This window comes from Podospora pseudoanserina, chromosome 4 (assembly GCF_035222485.1).
Source record: "Podospora pseudoanserina strain CBS 124.78 chromosome 4, whole genome shotgun sequence".
Lineage (NCBI taxonomy): Eukaryota > Fungi > Ascomycota > Sordariomycetes > Sordariales > Podosporaceae > Podospora > Podospora pseudoanserina.
The window spans coordinates 1,536,106-1,561,432 of NC_085923.1; the positions used below are offsets into that span (position 1 = coordinate 1,536,106).

Genomic DNA, 25,327 nt, shown 5'->3' on the forward strand with positions numbered 1-25,327 from the left:
ATCCCCTCATCATCTTCCAGTTCCCGTCCGGCTTCCCCAGGTGGAAAGCAAAAGTCAGGTGCGCAACCCCGATGTACCACCTTACCGCTAGCGGGGAACTGTCCACGTCTAACTGGCCCAAACCTTGAGGGAGGGGGCTGAAACATTTCTATGGCCTCCTCGAATGAGCCACTCTGACCCGGCGGTGGGCTTCCATCCACGGGTCTGAAATGGAACATGTTATCAAACGCCATATTGACCACTTCCTCATGCGAAAATTCCTTCCACCAAGGAATAACCTTGAGAAATTCCCACCGTTCTTCTTTGTTGTGTTGAATCGAAGTGGGAGGGTCATTGTCAAAACCATTACACAGTGTTGTCTGAAATGGTCTGAGGCATGGCCGTCGAAAAAGTGGGATACCGCCGCGGGAAGACGCAGGTTCGATTGGAGGTTGGGATTTGGCATGTAGGCTGCATCTTCTGGAGATATAGTGGATGACCGTGGGCTTGTAATCATATGGCTGGACGGTGGGTCATACTGCCATTCCCAAGTCCGACAGATGCCGTTCAGGATGTCGACATCGTCAGGGTGCAGGCGGGATGTCCGGGTTTCTTCACGGTGGCCCCTGATGGCTGCTTGAAACCCGGCGTTTTCCCACTTGATAAGGGCAAGTGTCTGTTCGATGGTCGTCCTGCAGACACGGTATGATCCCTGTGTAGTCAGGAAGTCCATCACCTTGACAAGTGAGGAGAGCTCGGGGTAACATCTTGAATGAAGGCCCTCGAAAGTGGACAGATACATGCCTGTGGTAGGATAGTCTGGAGGCTCAACGATGACCAAAAGGAGGGGCTCCCGGAGAGTATGGAACTGCAATGACTTCATGAACGTGACTGCAATCCTGGTGATATGCAGAGTGTCAATGTATGGGTTGATCCAGCCTTGAAAAAGTCTTGGGGAGCCAAGATCGCCACTGTATAGATACGAGAATGCCTGATAATATCTCAAAGTCTCTTTTCCGTGCTTCAATGTTGATGCTGAGGGTAACGGGTGGTTTTCCTCCGTACCTGTGATCGGCTGCCCTTCTCGACCCCCGTGGGTCGAAGCCGACCGATGCTGGTTTCCACATATAACGATAAATCATGAGTGGAATCTCAAGAGGGAGGCAGTTCAAGCCTCTTAGTTCCGAACTTGTTGATGCCATGATATGAATGCAACCAGCCGACAAGTTGGAAAACTGACCTTTTGAAGGAGGTGCAGACAGGTGAGTTGTCTTGGCTGAAGCTTGGTGAAGAGCAACGCGGTGGGTCGACCTCTCTTTTGAAGTTCGACAAAGTAAAGCAGACAGACAGGCAATTTGCGTATTATTGACGCAAGAATAGGGAGAAGGTAGCAAATACAAGACAACATTGCAATCGTTCAAGTGGTTGCGATAACGTGGTATGGTCTGTGAATTCTGAAAGCTTGGCCTCTCCAAGATTTAGACCTGGAAGTTCTGGATCTGCATTGTAATCTGTATTTTGACGTGATAAACAGTTTCAAAATCTTCACCCTTCTGTAAAGATATTTATGTTCCAGTCTTGATCACTCACCGCAAAAGAACACCGTTATTGGGTAAGTCATAGCGGCAACGCTTAGCTGGTACAGGTATTCTCTCTTGGGCACAGTGTATGCAGATACCTCAGAGTAAGAAGGGTATTCTCAGTGTGTTGAATCCTTGAACCGGGTCAACAGAGATAGTATGGCCTAAGAATCTGCTGCTCCCGAGGTCGGTAGGCGAGAACAGTTGTCGTAATAAATTGCATAGCCATCTTGCCTCCTGGAATTCGGGTTCCACAACGGTTGAGCTCCCTGCAGCAATGTCTCCTGAGCTACACCGATCCCTGGTGGGCCGCTCTTCCTCCCAGTGGATGTAGTGGACGCAGTCGTAGACGTCTTGAAACTCCGGTACCCAGCACTCAGAACCACGCTCCGAGACACACCACCATTACCACCATCAGTGCCCACAACGCCACCCCCAAATCTATCAATCGAAGCGGTCGTGACACCCTCCCCAAACTCCGTCCATGTCTGACTCCGTGTCGGCAGCCACTGATACACCGAAGTGGAAGAGCACATCGGAGCGAAAAAGTGGAATTCGCAGATTATCAACCTCATGCACCCGGGTGTTATTGGACTGCAGGAGGGACTCTTGGCGCAGCACTCTCTGTAGTCCTCACAGATGGTGGCTTTTCTTGGCCATTTCACCTGATATGTGTAGATGGTGCATCGCAACCAGGCAGCATCGGGGTCGATACCTCTCCGGCCTCCTCTCCAAGAGCATGTCTCTGCCCAGGTGTAGCTCGAATTTGCCACACAGTCACGAGGACTATACACGCCGTACGGATTCCCGGGAAAGTTGTGTTGCCTCTGCGTCTGGGTAGCTGGAGTGGCCGTTGTTGTGGTCAAGGTGGCAAGGGCGCTGGGCAGAATTAGTGCCAGAACAATCGCCGCATACGCGGCATGACGGGTGATAGCGAGCACTACTGCAGGTTTTTCGGATAGATGCGATGACGATACAGCAGTCCCAGAAAAAGCCGATGTGTAAGGTTCACACGGAGGTAAGTGTTAATGGGACCTGACAGAGAGGGTTTGCGGCGTATGAACATAGCTAATAAGGCGTACCAGGGTCATGTTTATACGTATATACTTAGGTCTCGTGATTGCCTCTAGAATTTAGAGCGCCTGCCTGGCCTAGTGGGCGTAATCATACCTACCAAATCTTGGTTAAGAGGCTACCTGCGGTGCAACCATCGCCTAAAGTAGGTATGTAGGCCTGTCACCAAGGTCACCCATCCCCCCATAGGTTGATCTTGATAGATAAAAGCAATGGGGCGTTACAACGCGATTCCGACACGGATTGTCAATATGCCTTGTCGTAATTAAAACATGCCGGTAGATCGAAAAGCTGGGAAAAAACCATGACTGTGGGTGGCGTGCTTATCAGGTTTGACGATCTGGGGTGCTGCGTCTCGTACATATCCCGACCAATGCCAGTGGCCCGTGGTTGTATCGAGATACCGGCCTGTTATCTCTTTCCGAACACTATAGCCGTCTGTGGGACAGCTGGGTCAAAACATCCGGCGACCAAGCTCCACACTCACAAGCATTGCAGCTGCAATATAAATTGAGTGGGGCTGGATCCAGGATAGTAAGTGCGCCTTGTGAGGCAGTTCGAGGCCACTTTAGTTACCCGCACTCGAGTATGCTTGACGCCAAGTTTATGTGGTTCGAGATATGTGATGCATAAAGAGACCAACGGCTTTCAGGTTTTAAATCCACCTCTGCAGGGATGCTCAACTCTTGTGTTGATTTCGGCATATTGGCATTCCAAACCTGCTCCTGCCGGATATTCAATAAAGACCGACAAATCATGGAAACCGCAGGATTTCAGGCCCAAGCTTCCCCGGAATTATCTCCATCCCAAGAATCCATGGGGACAGCCCTCAATGAGAAGAAGACGGGCATTGATACTCATCAGCCCGCCAGTCAGGATCATCTCGGTACAGAGGACCAATTCACCGGTTGCCCACCAAGACCTCGAGGTGAACTCGTGAAATTCTGGATATTTGAGCTTCTCTGTCTAGTGGTCAGTCTTGGATCTCTCTTCAGTGGGTGCAACTCCAGAAGGGTCACAGCACAAATGCTTACAACATACCCCCAGTCATCATCAGTGTCCTGAAGACATATGACAATCACCCACTTCCCAAGCTTTCATTCCACATCACCCTCAACACCTTTCTTTCCTTCTTCACCACCCTAGCTAAAGCAGCTTTCATGAGCCCCGTGGTGGAGTGTATCAGCCAGAGAAAGTGGAATTGGTTCGATCAAGAGCATCCCATAACTGATTTCGATGTTTTTGATAAGGTGAGTCGTGGCGTCTCCGGGTCGGTCTTGCTGCTGAGGTTGCTCAAAGGAGGCAGTTAACTGTGGTTGGTGCGGTGATATCCATTGTGGGCATTGTCACAACGCCTGTCACCCAGCTTCTCATCGAGTATCCAAGTCGTTTGGTATCTCCACCCCCACGCCCGGACACCCCAAACGCTACCATTCCGGTTGTCCAGAACTATCGCAGCCGTGTTGGTCTGGCTGGGCCACGATCGCTCGACATCACCAGCTTTGTTTCGGCCGGCCTTGTGCATCCGTCAGGTTCACTGATCAGTAAGGTGGTTCCGGTATGCCCCAGCGGAACCTGTGAATTCCCTGAATTTGAAAGCTTGTCGCTTTGTTCCAAGGTAGCCAACATTACGGATCGAATACGGGTCGGGCAGGTCCCCTTTTCTACCTCCCGTGACTGGACAACTTGGGATAATACGATTGACAAGAACCCCCTCCTGCTTAACGGAACCCTGGCCTACAATGTGTCCTTCCTTGATGAGGAAGACGAGTACTTCGTTGTCCCAGTGTCCTTCACATTGTACAGCTCACGTCTCATTCGATCTATTGCCTTCGCCGAAGATAAGACCCTTGCCGCTGCATGGGTGGCCGGATACAAGGTTGTCTGGTCTAACGCTGGCAACGTCACATACACTGACGGCAACTCAACAGGCTCGAACCCTTGGAACTGGCAGGCCTTCGAGATGGCTTACTACGCCTGCGTCAACAGATACTCGGTCCGTGTTGACAATGGAACTGCACGCACAGTGACTCTGTCGTCGCATGACGTGGTTGGGCCTTCAGACCACGGTGTGAGAGCAATCAACTGTACGATACCAAGACTGGTCAGTGGAGGGGCACAGAAGACACAGTGTCAGCAGGACGGGAGAAACCCCAACCAAGGGGTGCTCACACTCAAGGGCAGCCTTCCGACAGCTCAGGGTTCAAACTTTACCGCAGATGTGCGGAGTTCGACACTCCTGAGCCCGGCCATCACCCATGATTCAGCTAGTATCTGGGCCTGGGATGGTGGTGCGGTGAAGATTCTGGTGGGAAATGTCGCAACCCCAACGCTTGCTGATGCCATATACGGATACAGAACCGATGACTTTGGAACAGTCGAAAATCGGTTGCAGACCTGGGATACCGAAATCCAACGACAGAGGCTGCAAAATGTGGCCACCAATTTGGCGGTAAGCATAACCAATGGGTAAGTGACGAGCCTCCTCTGTTCCTTCAGACAGATAGTCTGTTGAAGTATCAAACTGGTTGATAACGCTTTTCCAGCCTTCGCTCTATCAGATCTGATATCAATTCGACCGATGGGGCGGATAATGCTTTCCCGGTGGTTGGCACTGTCCCTGAGGTGCAAACATTTGTGCAGGTGCGCTGGGTGTGGTTGACCCTCATCGTTTTGCAGCTTGGCCTCGCTCTGATATTCTTCATCATGACCGTGATTGCGACCCGTCATCTTGGTGCTCAAGTTCGCAAGAGCTCGGTGCTTGAGACATCGTATGCGCTTCACCCCAATGGCGGGCTTGGAAACGAGGGGACAAAAACTCAGATGGTTCGACAACACGGCAATATGGTATTGTGACTGTCGTCTGCTGATCCGCCCCAGCAAGTTGCAGCGAGACAAAATTCGCAACCGAAACAGAGAAAGACTGATGACAATTTGAGCTCACATGGGTAGCGGGGCGAATGGAGCTTGGTGTTGAAATCAGAGGGAAGGAGCAGGCGGGACACACTATCCTATTTAATTGGAAGCTTAAGGTACTTAGCTGCTAGGTAGCTACCTTAGAGAGACGGTTGGCCTGAAGCATAAGGTATCTTATCTAATAACACGAATATATCTGTTATCCTTGCCAGTTCCGTCCTGACACCTGACAAAATGTCCAATGACCACCGGTCAGTGGCGCTTCTTTTTTTCCGCCGGGCTGGCTGCATTCCGTTTGCAACATTCGACCCCCGCCCAGGGCCCTTCGTAGAACAAACAGATCGCATCACGTCCCCGAGAGCCCATCGTTGTTCTACTTCATCTTGGGCACTGAGGAGACTGGCTTCTCTACTATCCTGGCGACCGGCTCATTTCACAAGAGGAGATTGCCAAGGTTTCCGACATCATGGAAAAGCACTCAATCGGGCCGGAGAATACTCGAATCCGGAAGCTGGTTGAGGATGGCAACCCAATAACCTGTTGCACCCTTCACGTAGTCTTATATGTCACCTACCTCAACATCGGGGTTGATGGCCCCTCCAAGCTCTTAAGACATTGCCCAAAAACCAGGCTTGGGGCCAGGTCCACCACCGGGTACCTAGCTATACACACCTTGATCCCCGGGAACCCCCTACAAATGTAACTCGTATTTCGTAGGCCCATTTGTCCATCCTCAAGCACATGCTTCAAGACGGAGGCGGCGTCATCCGCATCTCCCACAACACGTAGGAGGACTCAACCGTCACCATCCACCTCGACCTCACCAAGTTCGTCTCGCACGGTAAACCCGCTGCGGGCCGCTACCTCTTGCACCTGCATATCTGGCGCTGCGCTCCAAATTTCTCAGCTCGCAAGGACTTATACGAGGCTCTTTGTGCCGTCGAGGGTGAGTTCGAAACCGAGACCCAGATGGAAGTTTTTCCAGCCCAACAGGTTCCTTCGGGGCGAGGACGAGGTCGAGATGAAGTTGTATGAGGCCAGCAATAGGGGGTGGATCCAGTCCTGGGCCGAGATGGATGTGTGAGGTGTGAGATGTAACGAGCTGTCGGCTTTGCGAGAAAAAACCCTTATTAACCACCTGGAATCTAGATAATGATTAGATTTGAGCTTGCGTAGTCAGCGGCAAGAATCAATGACATGTCAAACAGAGAGAAATATCAAAGAAGCCCTCAGTATCTCTACCCAACCTCTAAACCTCTACTCTATCCCTATGCCTCACCCTCCCACAATCATGTCTCTCCCCAACCCTATCAACCCCAACCGCAAACCTCCCATTCTCCTTCAAAATATCCCCCACCAACCCTTTAAACTCCCCACCCAAAGCCTCAACCACCACCTTGACATCCGGAGCCCTCGGCGCCTCCTCCTCCGCCATCCTCACCAACTTCGCTGGATCCAGCCCTCCCTCTTTCATCACCCCTGTTTTCCCCATCGCCAACTGCCCTTTGACATCCCTCCCACTCCTTAACTTCCCATCCAACGTTGCGGGTCCAATAACCGTATCATCTAACAATTGCTGCCATCTCGAGAGAAACATTCCCGGTCCGGCATAAGACTGTTTCAACGGCATTGTGTTCCCTGTTGTTGTTGTTGTTGTTGTTGTTGTGGGTGGCGGGCTTGGTTTCCGGGAATCACCACCGCCGCCTGACCACCCCCAAGACAGCGGCGTTGACCACCCACTGTTGCTCAAGGAAGAAGTCGGTCGCGGAAAAGAAGGTGGGTCGTCCGGTGGTAAATTATCCAAGATTGTCTGCATCCGTTTTCTCGAAAGATTCTCCAAAGAAGAGAGATATGACGCATGCGCGTTGATGCTGGGAAGGATGCGTTCTCTTGTCGAAGAAGGCAGGGAGCTAAAGAGGTGCTGGAGGTTACTACTCACTGCGCCTGCACCTCCAGGACGTTTCCTTGATTTTGACGAGTCTGGTGACTTTGTTGATTGCTCATGTTCTGATGGCGGTCGCTGGTGCTGCTGAAACACTTTGATAGTGCTGTTACACCATACTCGAAAGTCGTTGGTGAGATAGGGGCACTGGCTGGCCACTTGATGCAGGAAATTGTACAACAACTGCCTGTTTCTTCGTAGAAGAATGACATAATCCTCCACTGACGGCGTCCGGGCCTCAGTATCGTTTTTGGGGGAACCACTGGTCCAGCTGCTGAGGAAGCCGTTCCCGTTCTTTGGTTTCGCCTTGCCGATGTTGATAAAATCGCCAATGAATCCCTCAACAGCCGCTACATGCTCCCGCAGATCAACGTGTTCATGCAGGACGCGAATAAACGGCTCAAACGCAGCCACAAGATCCCTGACTGCTTTGGTTAAAAGATCTGGTTGCTGACGGCAGAGTACATTTGGAATTTCCTCGCGGTCTCTGATCATGAGCAACGTAGAGAAGTATTCAAGATACTGGGCGTGTTGTTCTTCTGTGAGGTTCTTCAGCAAACTAGGATTGGACCTCCTTAGAATAGTCACCACCATTGTTTCTGGGGTGCTTATGCTGTGATTGCGGGCCTCGTCGTGCTCCTCCCTTGGTTTGTCAACATGAACTTTGATCGCATCAAGTTGGCACTTGGACAAGGCAAGTTGACCTCTGGTCTTTTCAATCTTGTCAATGGTTTTTCTTGACTCGGTGTTATCCCAAGAGAGAACCATTGAGATGATCCTAGAGAGTCAGCTATTGTGACAATCGAGACAGGATAAGGGCAAAAGAGGCATACTTTTGTAACAGATTCATGCCATCATCCGCATCTTGGGTGAGTCCAACCCAGTTAGAAAGTGCACCGACGCCCACTTTGGCCAGCAAAAGTCGCATCATGCCGTGAATCATGGTGGCGGCATTTCCTATGCGCAGAGTCTGCTTAACCATGGAATAAGGTAGCAACTTATGCACATTTTCCATGAGTTTGAGCAGATATGGTCCCTCAGGGGTCAGGACGAAGACATGATGTAGCAGTGTTGCCAGACTAGAAACCCCTATTAATAATGGCTTCGAAATACCTCAAAGATAGGACTCACTGGATAATGATGTAGTCCACTGCAGCTTGAACACCAGACGAGTGTTCCTCCAGACTCTTCTGCTCAGCAGCGCAGCGAAACAGTTCATCAATCAGATTCCCATACAGCAACTCATGCACAGCATCCTCCCATGCCCGCTCAAGAACCTCCGCTTGTGATCGGTCATAGTTGCCCTTGAGATCTCTCTTCTCTCCTTGTTCAAGACCTCCGAGTATCCCCCGGGAAACAACTTCGTGAATCGACGACGCAGCAGTGGCCAAAGTCTTCCTAGCACCCAGCGACCCCTTGTCGTAGCTCTCGGAAAGATTCGCCTCTGCAAGCTTTTCCAAGATGCCTTGAAACTTTTGGTGCCAAAACTCTGGCGGCAGATCCCGAATTCCCGGAAATGACAAAACGATGGTCCGGAGCACTCCGGCTAGTAAAGGTGACGACGAGTCGGTGGCATATGTCGGTGCGCTAGTGCTGTCATTCTTAGTGCGTTGGGCAAAGGGATATCCATACCCTGAAATGGTGGCAGGGTGCTTGAAGCTTTCGACCTCTGTATATGTCTCGTGATGGGTGAGGATGTCCAAGAGCGCGTGCAGCTGGGTCGAGTTCAAAGTTTGGGGGGTTACGGAGGCCGACTTCCGTGGACTTGGGTCGCCAGATTGCTGGTGTTGGTGATGGGCCGGCTCCATGACGGGAGCTTGCGTTGTTAGTGCTGGGTGTAGACGGACAGAGACAAGTCGGTATAGGGTATACTGCTTGATGTTACATAGGGGAATTTAACAGGTCGGAGGAGGGAGACTGAAGGTGTCACAGGTTAGAGTTGCATGTATCCAACTGAAAGCCATGTGGCAGATGTTGCGGCGCAAATAGCTGAGGTGACGTCAGGAGGAGCGAGCGGTGATTGGAGCAGAGGATGATAGGTATGCTGAAGGCTGTCGAATTCAGGCTGCTTGGATGCATTCATCCCCGAGCATAGGCAATAGGCCCACTGCACGATTCATGAAGCGATTCGAATCAGGGACTCTCTCGGGCGACCATGTTGGACCATTTTGGGCGGTGGGTTGGCAGAACATGACAAAGATTGTCTGAGAGTTTAAAGTTGAGAAGACTGGTGGGACGAACCGTCGTCTGGTCTGGTCTGGTCTGGTCCGTGTGATTTGGAGCCGCCAGGAACAGCCACCCAGTCACCTCTCACTTTCTCTGCCAGTCGGAGTATTTTCTACGCAACGTTTTTGGCTTCGGAGGCAGGAAGCCTTCTTGGGTTCTTGGGTGCTTCTTGGAAGTTGGAGGAGGCAGGGCGGCAACCCTAACCCAGCCCCTGGACTTAGCGCAAGCGAAATGTCCGACCCCGATCGATCGGGAATTTCTTCTCTGACGCCGCTTCCATCACGGCGCAAACTGCTCGCCATGTCTGTCACCATGGTGTATCTGTCACACCACAGTCAACAACATCTGCCAGTGTTCGGTTGTCACTGTGCCCGCCTTGCATCTTTGGGCCCTGGGTGACAAATGCTGGACACTCAAAGGTTGGACAGATGGCCGACTTGCCCGCTAGCCAGTGAACGGCTTTTTGCACCGCTTGTGGCTGGTCAGTGGTCGTGACCGTCGAGTCAATCACGTCCCAATGTTGAGCCAGCACAGGCGTCCATCAGCAGCGGCTGGCAATTGTCCATCAATGCTGCGGTCCAAACGGCGCCGTTCACCGGCCATCGTCCACCGGCCGAGGAGAAGTCGTTGATGTTCCAGCCTGTCGGTCCTGTCCTGGTGTTCATCGGACGGCTGGCTTCTCTTGTTGAACGTCTAGTGCGGGCACCGCCGCGGAAATGTGAGTGGCCAAGAACGATATCACGGCTATCAGGCAGCCGTTGATGATCTGGCGAATGGTAGAGGGTTGGCAGGAGTTCAAAGAGTATGTTTGGAAGTGGTTGGAGGTCGTGGCGACAGCCAGTGTATATATGTGCTTGAGAAGTCTCGCAGTTCGAGAATACTGTACCAGCTTCAGGTCATCAATAACCACCTCAGACATTTGTCATTCTTCTCACATTTACACGAAATACCCGCACAGCCGCAAGCACCGTATAGCCTCAGAAGCAACACCATGAAAACAGCCACAATATCCTCCCTCTGGTTAGGGAGCTGGCTTCAGGCCGCCTTGGCTGAGATGGTCACTCACGATCACAACTTCCACCCAGATCATATTCTCAGAGTCACAGAGGCTCAGGTGCCACTGTCATGCGAGAGTCGAACAGATATCCTCGTCAACGGAACGTCTCCAGGCCCCGCTCTTCACATCCTGCCTGGGACGAGCAGTTGGATCAGGGTTTACAATGATATGCCTGACCAAAATCTGACCATGGTGAATCTCTGGTAGTTCCCCTCCCTGGTGAGCATACGCTGACCAAGATACAAGCATTGGCATGGCCTGACACAGAGAATGGCCCCCTTCGCTGATGGAACGCCTCTCGCCTCTCAGTGGCCCATTCCTCCAGGGCACTTCTTCGACTATGAGATTGCAACCAACAATGATGACGCCGGCACTTACTTCTACCACTCCCACGTCGATATACAGGCCATCAGCTGTACAGGCCCCTTGATCGTTGACGACTGTGGAAGCTCGCCTTACCACTATGATGACGAGCGCATCCTTCACTTCCAGGACTTCTTCCAAAAGTCAGATCAAGAGATGATGAGCGATGTTACTAAAGGCCCTTTCAAATGGGCTGGTGAAATCCACGGCGTTCTTCTCAATGGAAAGGGCGTTGCCACCGGCCAACAAGCCTCCATTGGCCCGTCCGGCGGAGGCAGAGGTTTCTTCGGTGGTCGCCTCGGTGGTCGTCCTGATGGTTTCGGTGGCAACTTCCGTCACCACAGCGGTGATTATGATGACCAGAGCGACAGCAAGGGCTGTGACTCCAAGTCTGATGATACTAGCAGTGATGACTCCAACCAATCTCAAGTCGAAATCACCGCCGGCTGTACCCTCCCCGTCATTGACGTCGAGCCTGGCAAGACCTACCGCTTCCGCTTCATCGGCGCCAATGGCCTTTCTTTTCTTACCATGGGCCTCGAGGACCACGACGACCTCACGATCATCCAAGTCGACGGCAGCGAGTACAACGCCCCCGTCAAGACCGACCGCCTCAACATAGGCGCCGGACAGCGCTTCGACGTCCTCTTCAAGGCCAAGACCATCGAAGAGCTCGAGAAAAACGGGAACAAATCCACCTTTTACCTCCAGTTCGAGACCCTCGAGCGTCCCGAGCCCTACACTGGCTACGGCGTGGTCCGGTACGACCAATCCACGCCCATCCCCACAGCCCCGGCCAATAAGGTCCTCGACTTGCCAAGAGATCCCACCAACTGGATGGAATACACCTTCACCTCCCTCTTCCCTGAGCAGAACGAAGCCCCTTCCGCCTCTGAAGTCACCCGCCGCATCATCATCGACGCCGAGCAAAAGCAAGAAAACGCCACCGGCAAGGTCGTCTGGGAGCTGGCTCACCTTTCCTGGACCGAGCACACCTACACCAGCCCCTTGCTCGTCGACATCTACCAGCACGGCGACGCCGCCCTCCCCAACTGGGAAGCCGCCCAATCCAACTGGGGCTGGGACCCCAAGACAAAGTCCTTCCCCTGCAAGCTCGGCGAAGTCATCGAGATCGTCTTCCAAAACACGGGCTCTGAACTCGGCGGCATCGTTGAAACCCACCCCTTCCACGCTCACTCCAAGCATTACTATGATATCGGCTCCGGCCCCGGCAAGTACGATGCCGAGGCGAATAACAAGAAGCTTGAGCAGACGGGTTACAAGGCTGTCAGGCGGGACACGACGATGCTGTACCGATATGGCGAGCAGGTCGGTGTTGGTGAGCCGGCTGGGTGGAGGGCATGGAGGCTCAAGATTACGGACGCGGGGGTCTGGATGATTCACTGCCATATTCTTTCGCACATGATGATGGGGATGCAGTCGGTTTGGACGATGGGGGATGCGGAGCAGATTCGGAAGCTGCCGCCGACGGCGATTTCGGGGTATATGACTTATGGGGGGAGCGTGTATGGGAATTCGACACATGCGCCGAGGCTGTACCAGTATTTTAATGGGACGAATCAGTGTAGGCCCGTGGAGAAGAAGGAGAGGATCAGGGTCTATTAAGAGTTTCTCGAGGGACTGTGCACAAAAGGGAAGGTAAAATAAGGTAGGTTATATATGATATAGATTGGGGGCCGGTATGGAAGCAAGAGCGTCTGGCTTGCGGGTTGTTTATAGATATTGTTAGCGGGTTGAAGTTGGATAGAGTCAGGTGCGTGGTGCGGTTGGCTGGATATCTTCTCGAGGTTTTACACATACCACAGGAAGTATTTTTTAATTTTGTAATTCTCGACATAAAAACACAATATAAAAGACATTAAAAGATCAAACAAAACACACATTGGCCTTCTCAAAATCCAAGCATCAAACGGAGATGTCCTTGTATCACCCCTTTCAGCTGACAAGTCCCAAGACGGTCTAGCTTCATCCCAGGAAATCTCCCACCAGCCTACCCCGGAAAACACAAGTTCCCTGCATACGGGATACGGGAGTTTCGAGATGAGATGATGTCAAAGCATCATCGTTCTTCTTTTTAAAATCCCATCCTTTTCCTTTCTCTCTCTCTCTTTCTCTCCTCTTTCACTCATCACCATCGTCACTCTTTTCTTTGGTGTACTTTGATCAATCTGTCCATCGTGACATTACACTCTTTTACACATCACTCACACACAATCACTCGTTTTACACTGAACATACAGTCTACACTCGCTCACCTTCAAAATGCACCACCAAACCCTCCTCCCCATCCTGGCCCTCGCCCTCGGCGCAGCAGCCAAAACTGACATCGGAGGCTGCGTCTCTACCAAGGTCCCCTACATGACGCAGGATACGTTGGTTTACAGGTATGCCCTGCCCTTTCCCCACCCCCCTAGCTACCTATTCCCCCCAATCTAACATCCCCATTTAGCTCCCTCCTCTGGTACCTCCCCGACACAGGCGAAATCTGCGAAATCCTCGACTGCGGCGGCGGCCGCGCACCCCCAAAGACCAACGTCCCTGGTTGTGGGAACTATGCCGGGACAGAGGAGTACAAGCCGAGGTTCTGGACTGGGTTCAACGCTGAGCCGACTACTACTAGTGTGGTTGCGAAGCCGACGACGGAGGTGAAGACTGCGACGACGGGTGTGGAGGCGACGACTACGAAGAAGAGTGAGGTGCCGGTTGAGACGGGGGCTGTTGGAAATGAGGAGGAGGAGACGGAGGCACCGAAGCCGACGACGTTGGTTACTGTTTCGACTAGTGCTGATGGGAGTGCTGTGACGAGGACGGTGGAGGAGGTTGTGGAGAGTACTGAGGGGGCGGGTGCTGAGGGGGCGCAGGATGGGGGTGATGCTGAGGGTGAGAGGAGCAGCAGCAGTGGCAGTAGTACTTCGGTTTCGACTGCGGGTGCGGCGCCGACGGGGGTGGTGATGATGGGAGTTGTGGCTGGTGTTGCGGCGGGGATGGCTTTTGTTGCCTAGAGGGTGTTGGTACCTGTGAATTAGTTTGGATAGTAATTATGCGTTTAAACTCCAAAGGGAGGAATTGAATCAAGACGAAACTGCATGTTAGCACAGCTTCTCCGCACTGCCCTGCCTTGGAATGCAAGCTTGGCCAGGCTTCTTTGTTGGAGTCGTCGGCGGGCTCAAAGGCGGTATCGGATGGCAGTAATCACGTTTTCGGCTTAGTGACACAGGCCAACCCCTTCTAATTTTCCATTCCACCCTCATTCACAGGGCAACGGCAGAAGCATCCACCGTGCTCCTCCACCCAAGCGCCGTCGATTCCACCGACAGCCCTCCAAAACACACCTCAACCAACCCTCTCTCACGTCCCTCCTCCAGCCGGCCCGCTGTCAACACGCTGCCCACTGCCCGCCCCGGAGAGCTTCGTTCAATTGACCATCGCCGTCGCGTCGTCGTGTCACTTGGCTGTCGTGAATATCAAGCACCGCAGCGAACCAGGTCCGAGTGACGTGTCCCAGTGGATTCTCAGAAGAACCAAGCCCAAGCTGCACCTCCAACTCAGTCTCACATCAACCACAACCACAAACGCCCCCGGTCGCAGACGAGCCGGCTCATTTGCACCAGCACCCCTCATTCCTCTACAGTTCGCTCGTTATTATTTTGTCGTCCGCTTCGCTGCCTGGCTGTCTACCTAGCAAATTTGTGAGCGGCCAGACGTATCGATTGCAATCGCCGCTTCCAAACACTCGACCGACCGACCGGTTGACTGAACTACCCCACAAACAAACAAACAAAACATGGCGTCGGACTCGGACCAGTCCTCGCAGATCATGGTGAATGGCATTCCCTATGAAGATCGCCTCATGGTCGATGGACCTAGCACGCCCCTCGACGACGATACAGTCATCCCCATGTCGCAGCAGAGCATCCCGGCTACCGAGATGCCCAACTCCCCGCTGCACCACACTACAGCGTCTTTCCGATCTGACAGCACCGACGATCTTGCCGTACCCGCCGTTATTCCCTCGTCTCTCACCCCACCCCCCTCCTCACAAGTACCTGGCGTCGCCGCTGCCGCTCCCTTCAACGTCCAGGCCTTCAATGGATCTTCACAGCTCACTGGCATCGTCTCGCCCCCAGAAACCGGCCTGGCAGCAGTCAAGAGAGAAGATGGCGTGCCTGGATACATGACACCAACGCAGGAACAAATTTCAGAGGCATCCCCCGAGACCCTTCGTCGCATGCTCCAGAGCCTGGTGGCCGAACACGCTCAGGTCAAGATGCAGGCAGCCCACCACCGCATGCAGAACGTGCTGCTCACATTCCAGGCCCAAGAAGATGCGAACCGAGCGCAAGTCGAGCACGAGCTCACCAGACGGGAGGTGGACGTTTTGCAAAAGGCCGAATCAGCTCGGCAAGCCCGGCGCGAAATCAGCACAGCGACCGAAACCGCACAGGCGCGGTACATGAAGCTCGAGGAGATGTACAAGGAGTTGGTAGAGGAAAACAAGGCGCTCAACCAGCGGCTTAGGGGCGCCAGGAAGGTTTTGGAAGAGCGCGCCGACCAGATTACCAGCTTACAGGAGGATCGGGAGGTCATGCTCAACCGCATCCGGGAGAACCGTGAACACTTTCATATCCTCTGTAGTCCTGGGGGTATGTTCCATGGGGCTCTGACGCCCAAGGTCACACAGGTGCAGAGCCCTCAACAGCAGCGGGCTACACCGCGACAAACGCCTAGGTCAGCACAGAAGGAGGTCCATCATCGGGGCCGTGGTCACAATTTGGCCGATCTGCTTGAAGCACTCAGCCAGGATAACAACAGCGCGCCATCGACGCCAATCACTGGTCACCGCCCACGGGCCGCCGTAGGACCTAAGCACACTCGAAACGTACAGTCCATGTCTTCCCTCCCTACCACGCCGGTGCGATTTCGCGGTGATAACGGAGGATTATTACCATCAGTCGACCTAGTTCCCCAGACCGAACCACCACAGCGATTTCCTCGATTTTTGGCCCACACTCCCACCGCACCCAAGAGTGCTGAGCGTGAGCAACGCAGGAGTAGGGAGTCGACCATCTCGGCGGATGATAACGAGGAGTTGGCACGGCAAGCACTGAGGTCCATTACTACTGCGGCACCATTTGCCCCCCGTGCGTCTGTCAGCTCGCAGCGGTCTCGCGGGTCACAGAGGGTACAAGATGGGGAGGAGGTGGAAGAGGAGGAGATTTATGAGAGTCAGGCCAGCCAGGCCGCGTCGGAGATGTTGAGGTGGGATCCGAGGGAGAGCTTCGAGGTTGCGGCTTCGGTACAAAACTCACGAGATGGGACGCCAGCCGCGGCGGATAAGAGCGCGAAGCTTCAGGCGAAGCTGTTTGGGCCATTGAATAAGAGCGGTGGTGCTTTGGCCGGGGGTGGGAAGAGGAAGCTTGGTGAGCTTGAGCGGACTATGGATGTCTATGCCGTCGGTGGTGTCAAAAGCAAAAAGTTGAGAGATGGAAGGGTTGGGCTGGGGATACAGTACAGCCAGGAGTCGGCTTGAGAAATGGGATGAAAGAGGATGGGTGCGAGGGGCCGTCGCAGCAATGGAAGAAATTGGCCTAGGAGGATCTTGTCTCTATTTGCTTCTGGGGACCTTTGCTTTTATGGAGTTGGAGCTTCTTGACATAAGATGGGCACAGATTGCTTTTGATTGCGGTCGGGTGTGGTGGTTCATTCATGGGGTCATGATTATGGCCGGGCTTTGCAGCCCTTGCTTCTTGCATGTGTTGGATTATTCTACGTTTGGATATGATCAAAAGTGCCATCATTGCTGAGGTGTAGATATCTTGATGACTGGGCGTTTTCGTTCAGGTGAAAAAGGGTCAAGAATGGGGTGGGATAGGATTGCAAGCAGGGTAATATGGAACATATATACTAGCATTGTTTCTGTCACCAAAGGCCCGGCTCGGAGAAGATATGCACACTATGGCCGGACCGAGCCGGATCTCTTGCAACGTCAATGACAAGTGTTCGGAACCCATCCCGGGGATGGCTCCAGTTTGCAGGCGCCTCGTGATCCATCTCCCGGTGACAGATTTATGGGTGTGGGGACCCCGCATGCCGAAATTGAGTGCCGCCCACCCCCAGTCCGCTGCCCGCAGTGCCCGAATTTGCCTCCCGGGTTTGCGATTTTCCCCAGCTGCGTCCCCAGCACGCCCAGTTGCCGGGGGACATGGTGGGCGGTTGAGGTCTGGTGTGGAATCCACGTCCCCGGTTTCGCGGCCGCGAGAAAACCCGATTCCTTTTATTTACTTTTGTTTTGTTTCCGGTTTCTTACTTTTGCCTCCTTTTTTCTTCTTTTCTTTTTGGTTTTATCTGAACGATACCCTCCACGTCCGTCCGTTTGTCTGTAGCTGCCTGCTGTCTGTCGTCTTGGTGTAGCGTTCCGATCACTTCACTCACCAACACAACTGCCGAACTCACAACCCCCTCCTATACCGGTCTGCCTTTTTTTCCACCACCCACGAAGCCACATCTCAGAAAAAAAAACAACCGCCAAAATGTCCCTCCCCCGCGGCCTCAAATCCGTCCTCACCAAAGCCCCCACCGACGTGGTCATCCTCTCTGCCCTGCGCACCCCCATCACCAGGTCCTACAAGGGCGGCCTGAAAGACGCCTACCCCGAAGAGTTGCTGTCCACCGTCCTCAAAGCCACCCTCGACGCCAACCCCAATCTCGACCCGAAACTCATCGAGGATGTCGCCGTCGGCGTGGTCCTCAACGAGCTCGGCGGGTCTAAGGCTGCCCGCATGGCGCTCAACCACACCCCCGGTTTTGACACGAGCTCCACCTCCCTTTACACCGCCAACCGGGCTTGTGCCTCGTCGCTCCAGGCGATCACCTTGGTTGCAAGCCAGATCAAGACCGAGATGATCAGTGTTGGTATTGGAGCCGGTATGGAGAGCATGACAAGGAACTACGGCACGAGGGCGATTCCAGTTGATGTCTGGCCTGAGTTGAAGGAGAGTCCCGTCAAAGAGGCGAGGGATTGCGTGATGAGCATGGGGATCACGAGTGAGAATGTTGCCGAGAGGTATAACGTCTCGAGGGAAGATCAGGATGCCCTGGCTGTGGAGTCCCATGCTCGTGCTGCCCGCGCGGTGAAGGAGGGGTGGTTTGACAAGGAGGTTGTTCCTGTCCACACCAGGTTCCAAGAGGTGGATAAGCAGGGGAATAAAGTTGGGGAGGAGCAGAGGGTGACTGTGACAAAGGATGACGGGATCAGGGAGGGGGTCACGCTTGACAAGCTGGCGAAGCTGAAGCCGGCGTTCAAGCCTGATGGGAGGAGCACGGCGGGGAATTCCAGCCAGGTTAGCGATGGGGCTGCGGCGGCGCTGTTGATGAGACGGAGTACCGCTACTGAGCTTGGGTTGACGGGGCAGATTATGGGCAAGTTTGTTGCTAGTGCTGTTGCGGGGTGCAAGCCGGATGAGATGGGGATTGGGCCTGCGATTGCGATTCCTAAGTTGTTGAACCAGCTTGGGTTGAAGAGTGAGGATGTTGATCGGTGGGAGATTAACGAGGCGTTTGCTTCCCAGGCGCTGTACTGTGTGAGGGAGTTGGGGTTGGAGAAGGAGTTGGCGGCTGGCAAGGTCAACCCTGATGGCGGTGCTATCGCGCTGGGTCATCCTCTTGGTGCTACTGGTGCGAGAATGGTCAGCACGCTCATGCATGGTCTCCAGAGGACGGGTGGTGAGGTTGGTGTTGTGAGCATGTGCATTGGTACTGGTATGGGTATGGCTGGTGTTTTCGTTCGGGAGTAAGCAAACCAAGGGGGGGATGGGTGTGGTAGTATAGCGTCCTGTACGATTTAGTGTCTTGGTTAGGTACTGGGTTGGAAAATTGGGAATGGATAATGAAGACATGTGTTTACATTATAAATGTTGCCCTGTATGCTGTGTATAAAAATCACAACGGACCTGTTTCCACTACTCTGGGCATGTGTTCTTGTCGCGACTCCTTAGGCGAGATCACATACGTCATACTATATTTATCCATCTATGGTCGTATAAGACTCAAGATTCAAAGAAGCTATGGTTTCACATAAACGAGCTTGGATTATGAACAGAGAAGACTGGGGTTATCAAGAAAAGAAAATGCAACATCGTGTTACCTAGGGTGTGATGCTAAAATTGAAAGGGGGGCGGGGGGAACTGTGTTGAGAACATTGAGATATAAAGATCTTCTACAGATTTGGTGGGTAGCATCCGTCCCAACTATGTTAGTGGTTTCTCTGCCACCTTGTTGGCCTCAAAAATTGCATCAGAGTGTGGATGCAGTTGAATAACACGCTAGTCGTCAAACTCATGACTACCCTAGGCAGGTAGGTATATTGTCTCTTTATTTATGGTTCATGGATTCCCAATTTGCTTGTAGCGTTTGTTTAATGATTTCCTTCCCCAATCCCTGACTGCTATACGTATACAGTCTGTCTGTTGGCTATATGGGAATGAGTTGGACCTGCTCTTCCTGTTGAGGGGTGAACGTAAACATTGGCCAAGGCCTGAGCGAAAAATGTTTATTCAACCTACAGAGTATGACAATGGCACATTACCCGGTTCGTGCGACTGGCCAGAGCATCTGGATTAGAGTTGTAAATTCGTCTCCATGCTCCCATGTATCTTATGTTAAATAGGTGCATTCAGACCAATATATTCGAGAAAAGTTCATCAATTAGTCCATTCTACTCATGATACACAAACATAAACTTCCTTGAAAAAGTACTTCCCAACGTCCTGTTTCCGTCACCGCTGGCTTCCTTAACCAAAATCAACACAAATCGGAACAAAAATAGCGGGTATCAAATAAGTCCTCAAACCATTCCCTCCAAGCCAACAATCAACCCTATTCCCTTCCCCTTTTCAACGCAAGTAGCATCGCTCGAGTACTTAATCGACGAGAAATAAATCCCTTCTCCACCAGGACACTAGTAGGTTTTATGCCGCTAGTGTAGCCCTAGTGACTAGCGGTTGGTGATGTCATCCTCCTCTGGTTTTCAAGAGGGGATGAAGTGGGCAAAGATATCGAGGGGAGAGGTATGATGTGAAAAGGTTTCGGTGAGGTGTTGGTGAGATGGAGGTCACGGGGCTGTCCCGTGATGTGACTCCTGGCTGGCGAGGGGCGAGTGGTGTAGGGTGTAGTAAGAAAGAGGCGCATTGAGAGCGCTGTCCTCATGTCAAGGCTTCCACCAGGGAAGATGACTGTATCGAGGTGACTGGCGCTTAGACGCACTCGCCGCATTGGGGGTGCTGGCAGTGGACACAGGAGTTGCTGATGACGAGCATAGCTCCGCACTGGCAGCAGCGAGGTTGGTAGGCAGACATTATGGAGGTGTTTGCAAGGGTACTAGCTCGAGGCTGCGATGCTGAACAGAGATTATGTTTGTCTTGATGTTTGAGCAGATGGCAGGACTGGAGCAATGATGGTAGGGAAGAGAAAGAAAAGAAGTGCAGCCTAGCTACGCAGTTGGGGGCTACCGAGCTATATACTGAAACTCAAAGGTCAGGACTGCCTTGGGGTGGCAAGTTTCCCCGGAAGGTGTGGGCGTTTGGGTGATGGCTTGGAGGTCGAGGTCGCATGACCACAACGAATAGGAAGCCAGGCTGAGGCCGGTTTCCGGAGAAGCGGGAGATGACTTGGGGTGTCTTTGTTCCCCAGGCGCCCTGTTGACCGAGAATTGTCTTGGAAAACACCCTTGGATCAGCCGCTTTTCTCTGGGAAAATCGTGAGATGGACCTCAAAGAAGGTTCAAAATGGCCTGGTGCGAACTGCAATGTCTCCCACAGTCCATGCAGTGCATCCCCTGGCCGCAGTAGCTTGGGTGTGATCGAAGCTTCCCCGCAGCTAATCAAGCTCTCGGGATTGGCTGCGTCACCAGACTGTCACCAATCAGAGAAAGCCATGAGCTTTCGAGATTTGGTAACGTTTTGTTTCGTGGGGGCTGCCGGAATCCCCCGGAGCGACACCATCACCACCCTCACCATTCCCAGCCCTGTGGTTCGCCGCCGTCGTGGCCGGCAACTTTCTATTGAGTGGGGGATCGTCCGAATAGGGAAGAAACGACCCCGAAGACCCTGTGGGACACACGATCAAAGAAACGCACTGACGGGACTGACGTGGGTGGTGTATCCGAAAAGATGCCGCCTCGACAATTCCTTTGTCTGTAGGACATGAGGCTCTCATTCTGGGCCGAGAACTGTCGACACGATTATGAGAGAAGCGGGAATGCTGGGTAACTGAGATGAAGCACTGCAGTTCCGATGGGGAGAGATACACGAGGCTCAAACACATGTTCGGCGGCTCACAAGCGTCGGTGACCGAATCAGCACGAAGGAAGAGGGCAGACTTGTTGCATCTCTAAGAAACTGAGATGCTGGAAAAGGCAATGAAGTGAAGTAAGGTGGAATGTGGAGATTGGCTGCCACCCAGCCGGGGCTCGAAATTCCAGCCATACGCAGTTGTGTGGCAGGTGGCGGTATGCTCAGACAATCTCACTCCACTAACCCACCACAAGGCACACACGGCCAACCGTGCCAACCCACACAACAGAGGCAACTTGCAGGATTCGACCCAGGAAGTGGAATTAAAAAGTGCTCCAATCACCCGCCGAGGCATTCCCGTTGGCGTCTCATCCCTCCAGATCTTTTGACTTGGGGTGCCTGTCTTTTCTACTTGCTTGAACAATGCTCAGATGCTAAGAATTAATGCCGATTAGGTTTGCACGAATTCCCAAGGGGGGCAATTCGAGGTCCGAGAAGCCGAGGCCGCATTTACAAATTTGGCTGGTGTTGTCGACGGCTCCCTCGACGTGGCAACGCCGCAATGCCCGCCAACACTTCACCAGCCTCTGCAAAGGAGCGGCCAGGCCCGGCCACGATGAGGACAGCACTACTAGTCAGCCGCCGCATCTCACCGCATCTCCGTTTCCCGAGTATGATGGAACAATAGCGTTCGGAGCTGGTTCCAACCGGCACTTTGAAGGCAGCATTTCAGCCACAGGGTGGAGGAATTCGAGGTAGGCTGTGCTGCCGTATATCCGCCAGCAACAGAATTCCTTCTATGAATGGCTTTTGGCAGTGGGCAATCTCGAAAGCCGTCATCCACTTCGCAGTGGGTCATGCGAGGACTTCCTGACACATGAAAGCGGCACAAGGCATTCCTGATGGCCTCCCGGGATAGGGGCCTCTTGTTTATAGTGATCCTCTAGGTATTCAAAGAAGCTTTATAACCATCTCACTTTTGACGTTGCACATTCAGTCCTCATCTCACCATTCAGACGCCGTCAGCAACTCGACATTGGTGGCCTGCAGCATCTACTCAGCCAGTGATACATACCTCTTTTGATCCTACTGATCCTCCACCTCGCACTCCTATTTAGGCCGCCTTTGCGTTCAGTTCAACACTTTGAGAACCGGGAATATACCTCCTGCCCTCACCTACACACAGAAAAGCCTTTTTTTCCAGCTCAATAACCATCATGGTCCGAATCAATCTTTGTAACTGGGGAAGGACGCCTAGTGCCTCGAATTCGACACTACCCCTGAGAACCCGAGAGAAGGAGGAGCTCCCAAGATCACAGTCGATGCTTCAGATCCACCCTCTTGAGACCGAAGATGGTGTATTAATCAAGATTGACCCACCCAAAGAACCCGAGCTTGAAGACTTACGAGAACGAAACCATGTGCCTCTTGATTTGGTCCTCTCGATCGATGTGTCAGGCAGCATGGGTGCAGATGCACCTGTTCCAGCAAAGAACGGCACAGAAGGAGAGCATTATGGCTTGTCGGTGCTGGATCTTGTGAGGCACGCAGCCAAGACTATCTTGGAGACATTGGACGATCATGACAGGTTGGGGATTGTGACGTTCAGCACCAGCAGCAAGGCAAGTTTACGTCTGTGTGCGCCTTGGAGACCTCAAGACTAACAGCTGAAAATAGGTGGTTCGAGAGCTCACATACATGACACCAGCCAACAAGGCCAAGATCCTCAAGCAGCTTGATGCGTTACAGCCGTTATCTATGACCAATCTGTGGCATGGTATCCGTGATGGCCTCAGTTTGTTCAATAACAATCTCAAGGCAGTCAATGACCGTCGCAACCCTGGCAGTGGCCGAGTACCGGCCTTGTTAGTTCTCACAGATGGCATGCCGAATCACCAGTGCCCAAATCAGGGATATGTGGCCAAACTCAGGCAGTGGAGTACCCTTCCTGCCTCCATTCACACTTTTGGATTTGGGTATAGCTTGCGATCTGGTCTGCTCAAGTCGATTGCCGAGGTCGGCGGTGGCAACTACTCCTTCATTCCAGATGCCGGCATGATTGTAAGTTTTATTATCATTTGGTTTGAATTCAGAGCACTAACGAATACAGGGAACTGTCTTCGTACATGCTGTCGCTAATCTCCAGTCAACTTTCGCAACCAATGCCGAACTCCAGCTCACCTACCCAGCGCCGCTGGAGCTCAGACAGACAACAGGCGATGCCGTGGAGAAACAACAACCATCTTCACCATCTGGGGACGACTCTCCCAATAAAACTCTCTACATCTCCCTCGGCAACCTCCAATACGGCCAATCCCGAGAAATCTACCTCAGCTACAACTGCACCTCAGAGTACATCAAGTCCGTCAAGACCAAAAAAAGCTCTACCCCGCTCCCAACCATCACAGTAGTCCTCAAATTTCACGAAGACACCCACTCCTTCAACCCCAACCAACCCACCCGTCTCACCGCCAAACGCAACATCACCGACCACTCCGTCTCCCTCCCCCCTGCCGAAATAGCCTACCACATCTCCCGCTCCTCCCTCATCTCCTTCATCTCCAAGTTCTTCCCCCTCGACTTCGAAAACGAGCACCAACCCCTCTCCGACCTCCCCGACGACATCCCGTCCCAACTCACCGCCCTCGTCAACTCCCTCCCCGCCGTGAAATACACCACCACCCACCCAGGCTGCAAATCCCTCCTCATCGACCTCTGCGGCCTCAACATCGACCCCTTAACCACCCCCCCCTCATCCTGGACCGGTCAGATCGCCCTCGCGCTGACAAACACGCAATATTACTTCCGCTGGGGAAAACACTACCTCCCCTCCCTAGCCGGCGCCCACGCCCGCCAAATCTGCAACACCTTCAAAGACGCCGGCCCAAAACAATACGGAGCCCACTCCCCTTTATTCATCACCTGCAGAGACAAATTAGACGACGCGTTCGACCACCTCCCCGCCCCAAAGCCGAGCAATGCCCTGCCACCAGTCTACGCCCGGTACACCCCCGCCTCTGATTCCCCGCCGGCGTACGACACCCAGGATTATAGAGACGAAGGCTGGAAGTGGGGCAGCGGTGCTGGCAACAGTGGTGATGTATACAACACCGCCAACGTCACAATCAACATGTCAGATTACAATGACGAAGAAGGGGCTTGTTTTGCCGGTTTCACCCTCGTCACGTTGGCAAACGGCAACAGCGTCAAGATTGGTTCTTTGCGAAGGGGGGCAAGGGTGTTGACTCCGAGGGGAGAGAGAAAGGTTGCTGCGGTGATGAAAACCCCCGTGAGAAGAATGGGGATGACAGTTGTTCAGGGGGGACGGCAAAGGTTTTTGGTTACGGGGTGGCATCCTGTTAGGGTTGGGGAAAAGTGGGTTTTCCCGCGGGAGATGAAGGCGGGGGGGAGGGTGAGGTATACGGGGTTTATTTACTCTGTTTTGCTTGAAAGGGACGACGACGTGGAGGCGCATGCGATTATGTTGGGTGGGGGAGGGGTTTGGGGGGTTACGTTGGGGCATGGGATGACCGGTTCTTCGACTACAGGGGATGATGTGAGGGCTCATGGGTTCTTTGGGGATTATGACATGGTTGGGAGGGCGCTGTCGGGGTTGCAGAGACTGGGTAATGGGTTGGTCCTTGGAGGCGGGGTGGTGAGAGATCCGGTGGATGGGTTGGTGAATGGGTTCAAGAGGGCTGTGGTCACTCGGACGCCAGGGCCTGTTGCCAGAGGGGGTTGTGGGAAGCAGAGGAGGATGATGTTGTACGCTTAGCATTTTGTATCAACAGCACATGCCTAAGTAACACTTATCTTGTATTTAAATAAATATATGTCGTCATTATCAATATACTTGGTCAGAATGTTGACAGGTGGTCAA

The 25,327-nt window shown here is 53.0% G+C and overlaps 8 protein-coding genes across 8 annotated transcripts; 7 read left to right on the forward strand and 1 right to left on the reverse strand.

Moving 5' to 3' along the window:
• The first annotated feature begins 3,220 nt into the window (after window positions 1-3,220).
• Window positions 3,221-5,751, forward strand: QC764_403660 (uncharacterized protein). The gene is made up of 3 exons (XM_062946658.1): window positions 3,221-3,627; window positions 3,681-5,102; window positions 5,180-5,751. Exons 2-3 carry the CDS (start codon window positions 4,597-4,599, stop codon window positions 5,487-5,489), a joined length of 816 nt encoding a protein of 271 aa, XP_062800336.1. The 5' UTR covers window positions 3,221-3,627; window positions 3,681-4,596; the 3' UTR covers window positions 5,490-5,751.
• A 29-nt stretch (window positions 5,752-5,780) lies between these two features.
• On the forward strand, window positions 5,781-6,691 carry QC764_403655 (uncharacterized protein). Its single transcript, XM_062946657.1, has 2 exons — window positions 5,781-6,203; window positions 6,267-6,691. The coding sequence occupies exons 1-2, from the start codon at window positions 6,016-6,018 to the stop codon at window positions 6,631-6,633; spliced, it is 555 nt and encodes a 184-aa protein (XP_062800337.1). The 5' UTR covers window positions 5,781-6,015; the 3' UTR covers window positions 6,634-6,691.
• A 107-nt stretch (window positions 6,692-6,798) lies between these two features.
• On the reverse strand, window positions 6,799-9,813 carry QC764_403650 (uncharacterized protein; the record flags this gene model as incomplete). Its single annotated transcript, XM_062946656.1, has 3 exons — window positions 8,623-9,813; window positions 8,325-8,570; window positions 6,799-8,269 (listed from the first exon to the last, which is right to left on the reverse strand). Exons 1-3 carry the CDS (start codon window positions 9,297-9,299, stop codon window positions 6,799-6,801), a joined length of 2,394 nt encoding a protein of 797 aa, XP_062800338.1. The 5' UTR covers window positions 9,300-9,813.
• LMCO1,AO1 (Ascorbate oxidase (AO)-like protein) lies at window positions 9,587-12,763 on the forward strand (the record flags this gene model as incomplete). Its single annotated transcript, XM_062946655.1, has 2 exons — window positions 9,587-10,966; window positions 11,021-12,763. Exons 1-2 carry the CDS (start codon window positions 10,709-10,711, stop codon window positions 12,761-12,763), a joined length of 2,001 nt encoding a protein of 666 aa, XP_062800339.1. The 5' UTR covers window positions 9,587-10,708.
• Window positions 12,764-13,420: 657 nt separating this feature from the next.
• On the forward strand, window positions 13,421-14,254 carry QC764_403635 (uncharacterized protein; the record flags this gene model as incomplete). The annotated part of the gene is made up of 2 exons (XM_062946654.1): window positions 13,421-13,542; window positions 13,608-14,254. The coding sequence occupies 2 exons, from the start codon at window positions 13,421-13,423 to the stop codon at window positions 14,158-14,160; spliced, it is 675 nt and encodes a 224-aa protein (XP_062800340.1). The 3' UTR covers window positions 14,161-14,254.
• Window positions 14,255-14,942: 688 nt separating this feature from the next.
• Window positions 14,943-16,688, forward strand: QC764_403630 (uncharacterized protein; the record flags this gene model as incomplete). The annotated part of the gene is made up of 1 exon (XM_062946653.1): window positions 14,943-16,688. One exon carries the CDS (start codon window positions 14,943-14,945, stop codon window positions 16,686-16,688), a length of 1,746 nt encoding a protein of 581 aa, XP_062800341.1.
• A 1,000-nt stretch (window positions 16,689-17,688) lies between these two features.
• On the forward strand, window positions 17,689-18,951 carry QC764_0064920 (uncharacterized protein; the record flags this gene model as incomplete). Its single annotated transcript, XM_062940561.1, has 1 exon — window positions 17,689-18,951. One exon carries the CDS (start codon window positions 17,689-17,691, stop codon window positions 18,949-18,951), a length of 1,263 nt encoding a protein of 420 aa, XP_062800342.1.
• Window positions 18,952-22,664: 3,713 nt separating this feature from the next.
• On the forward strand, window positions 22,665-25,222 carry QC764_403600 (uncharacterized protein; the record flags this gene model as incomplete). Its single annotated transcript, XM_062946652.1, has 3 exons — window positions 22,665-23,069; window positions 23,125-23,508; window positions 23,558-25,222. 3 exons carry the CDS (start codon window positions 22,665-22,667, stop codon window positions 25,220-25,222), a joined length of 2,454 nt encoding a protein of 817 aa, XP_062800343.1.
• Between the last annotated feature and the right edge of the window lie 105 nt (window positions 25,223-25,327).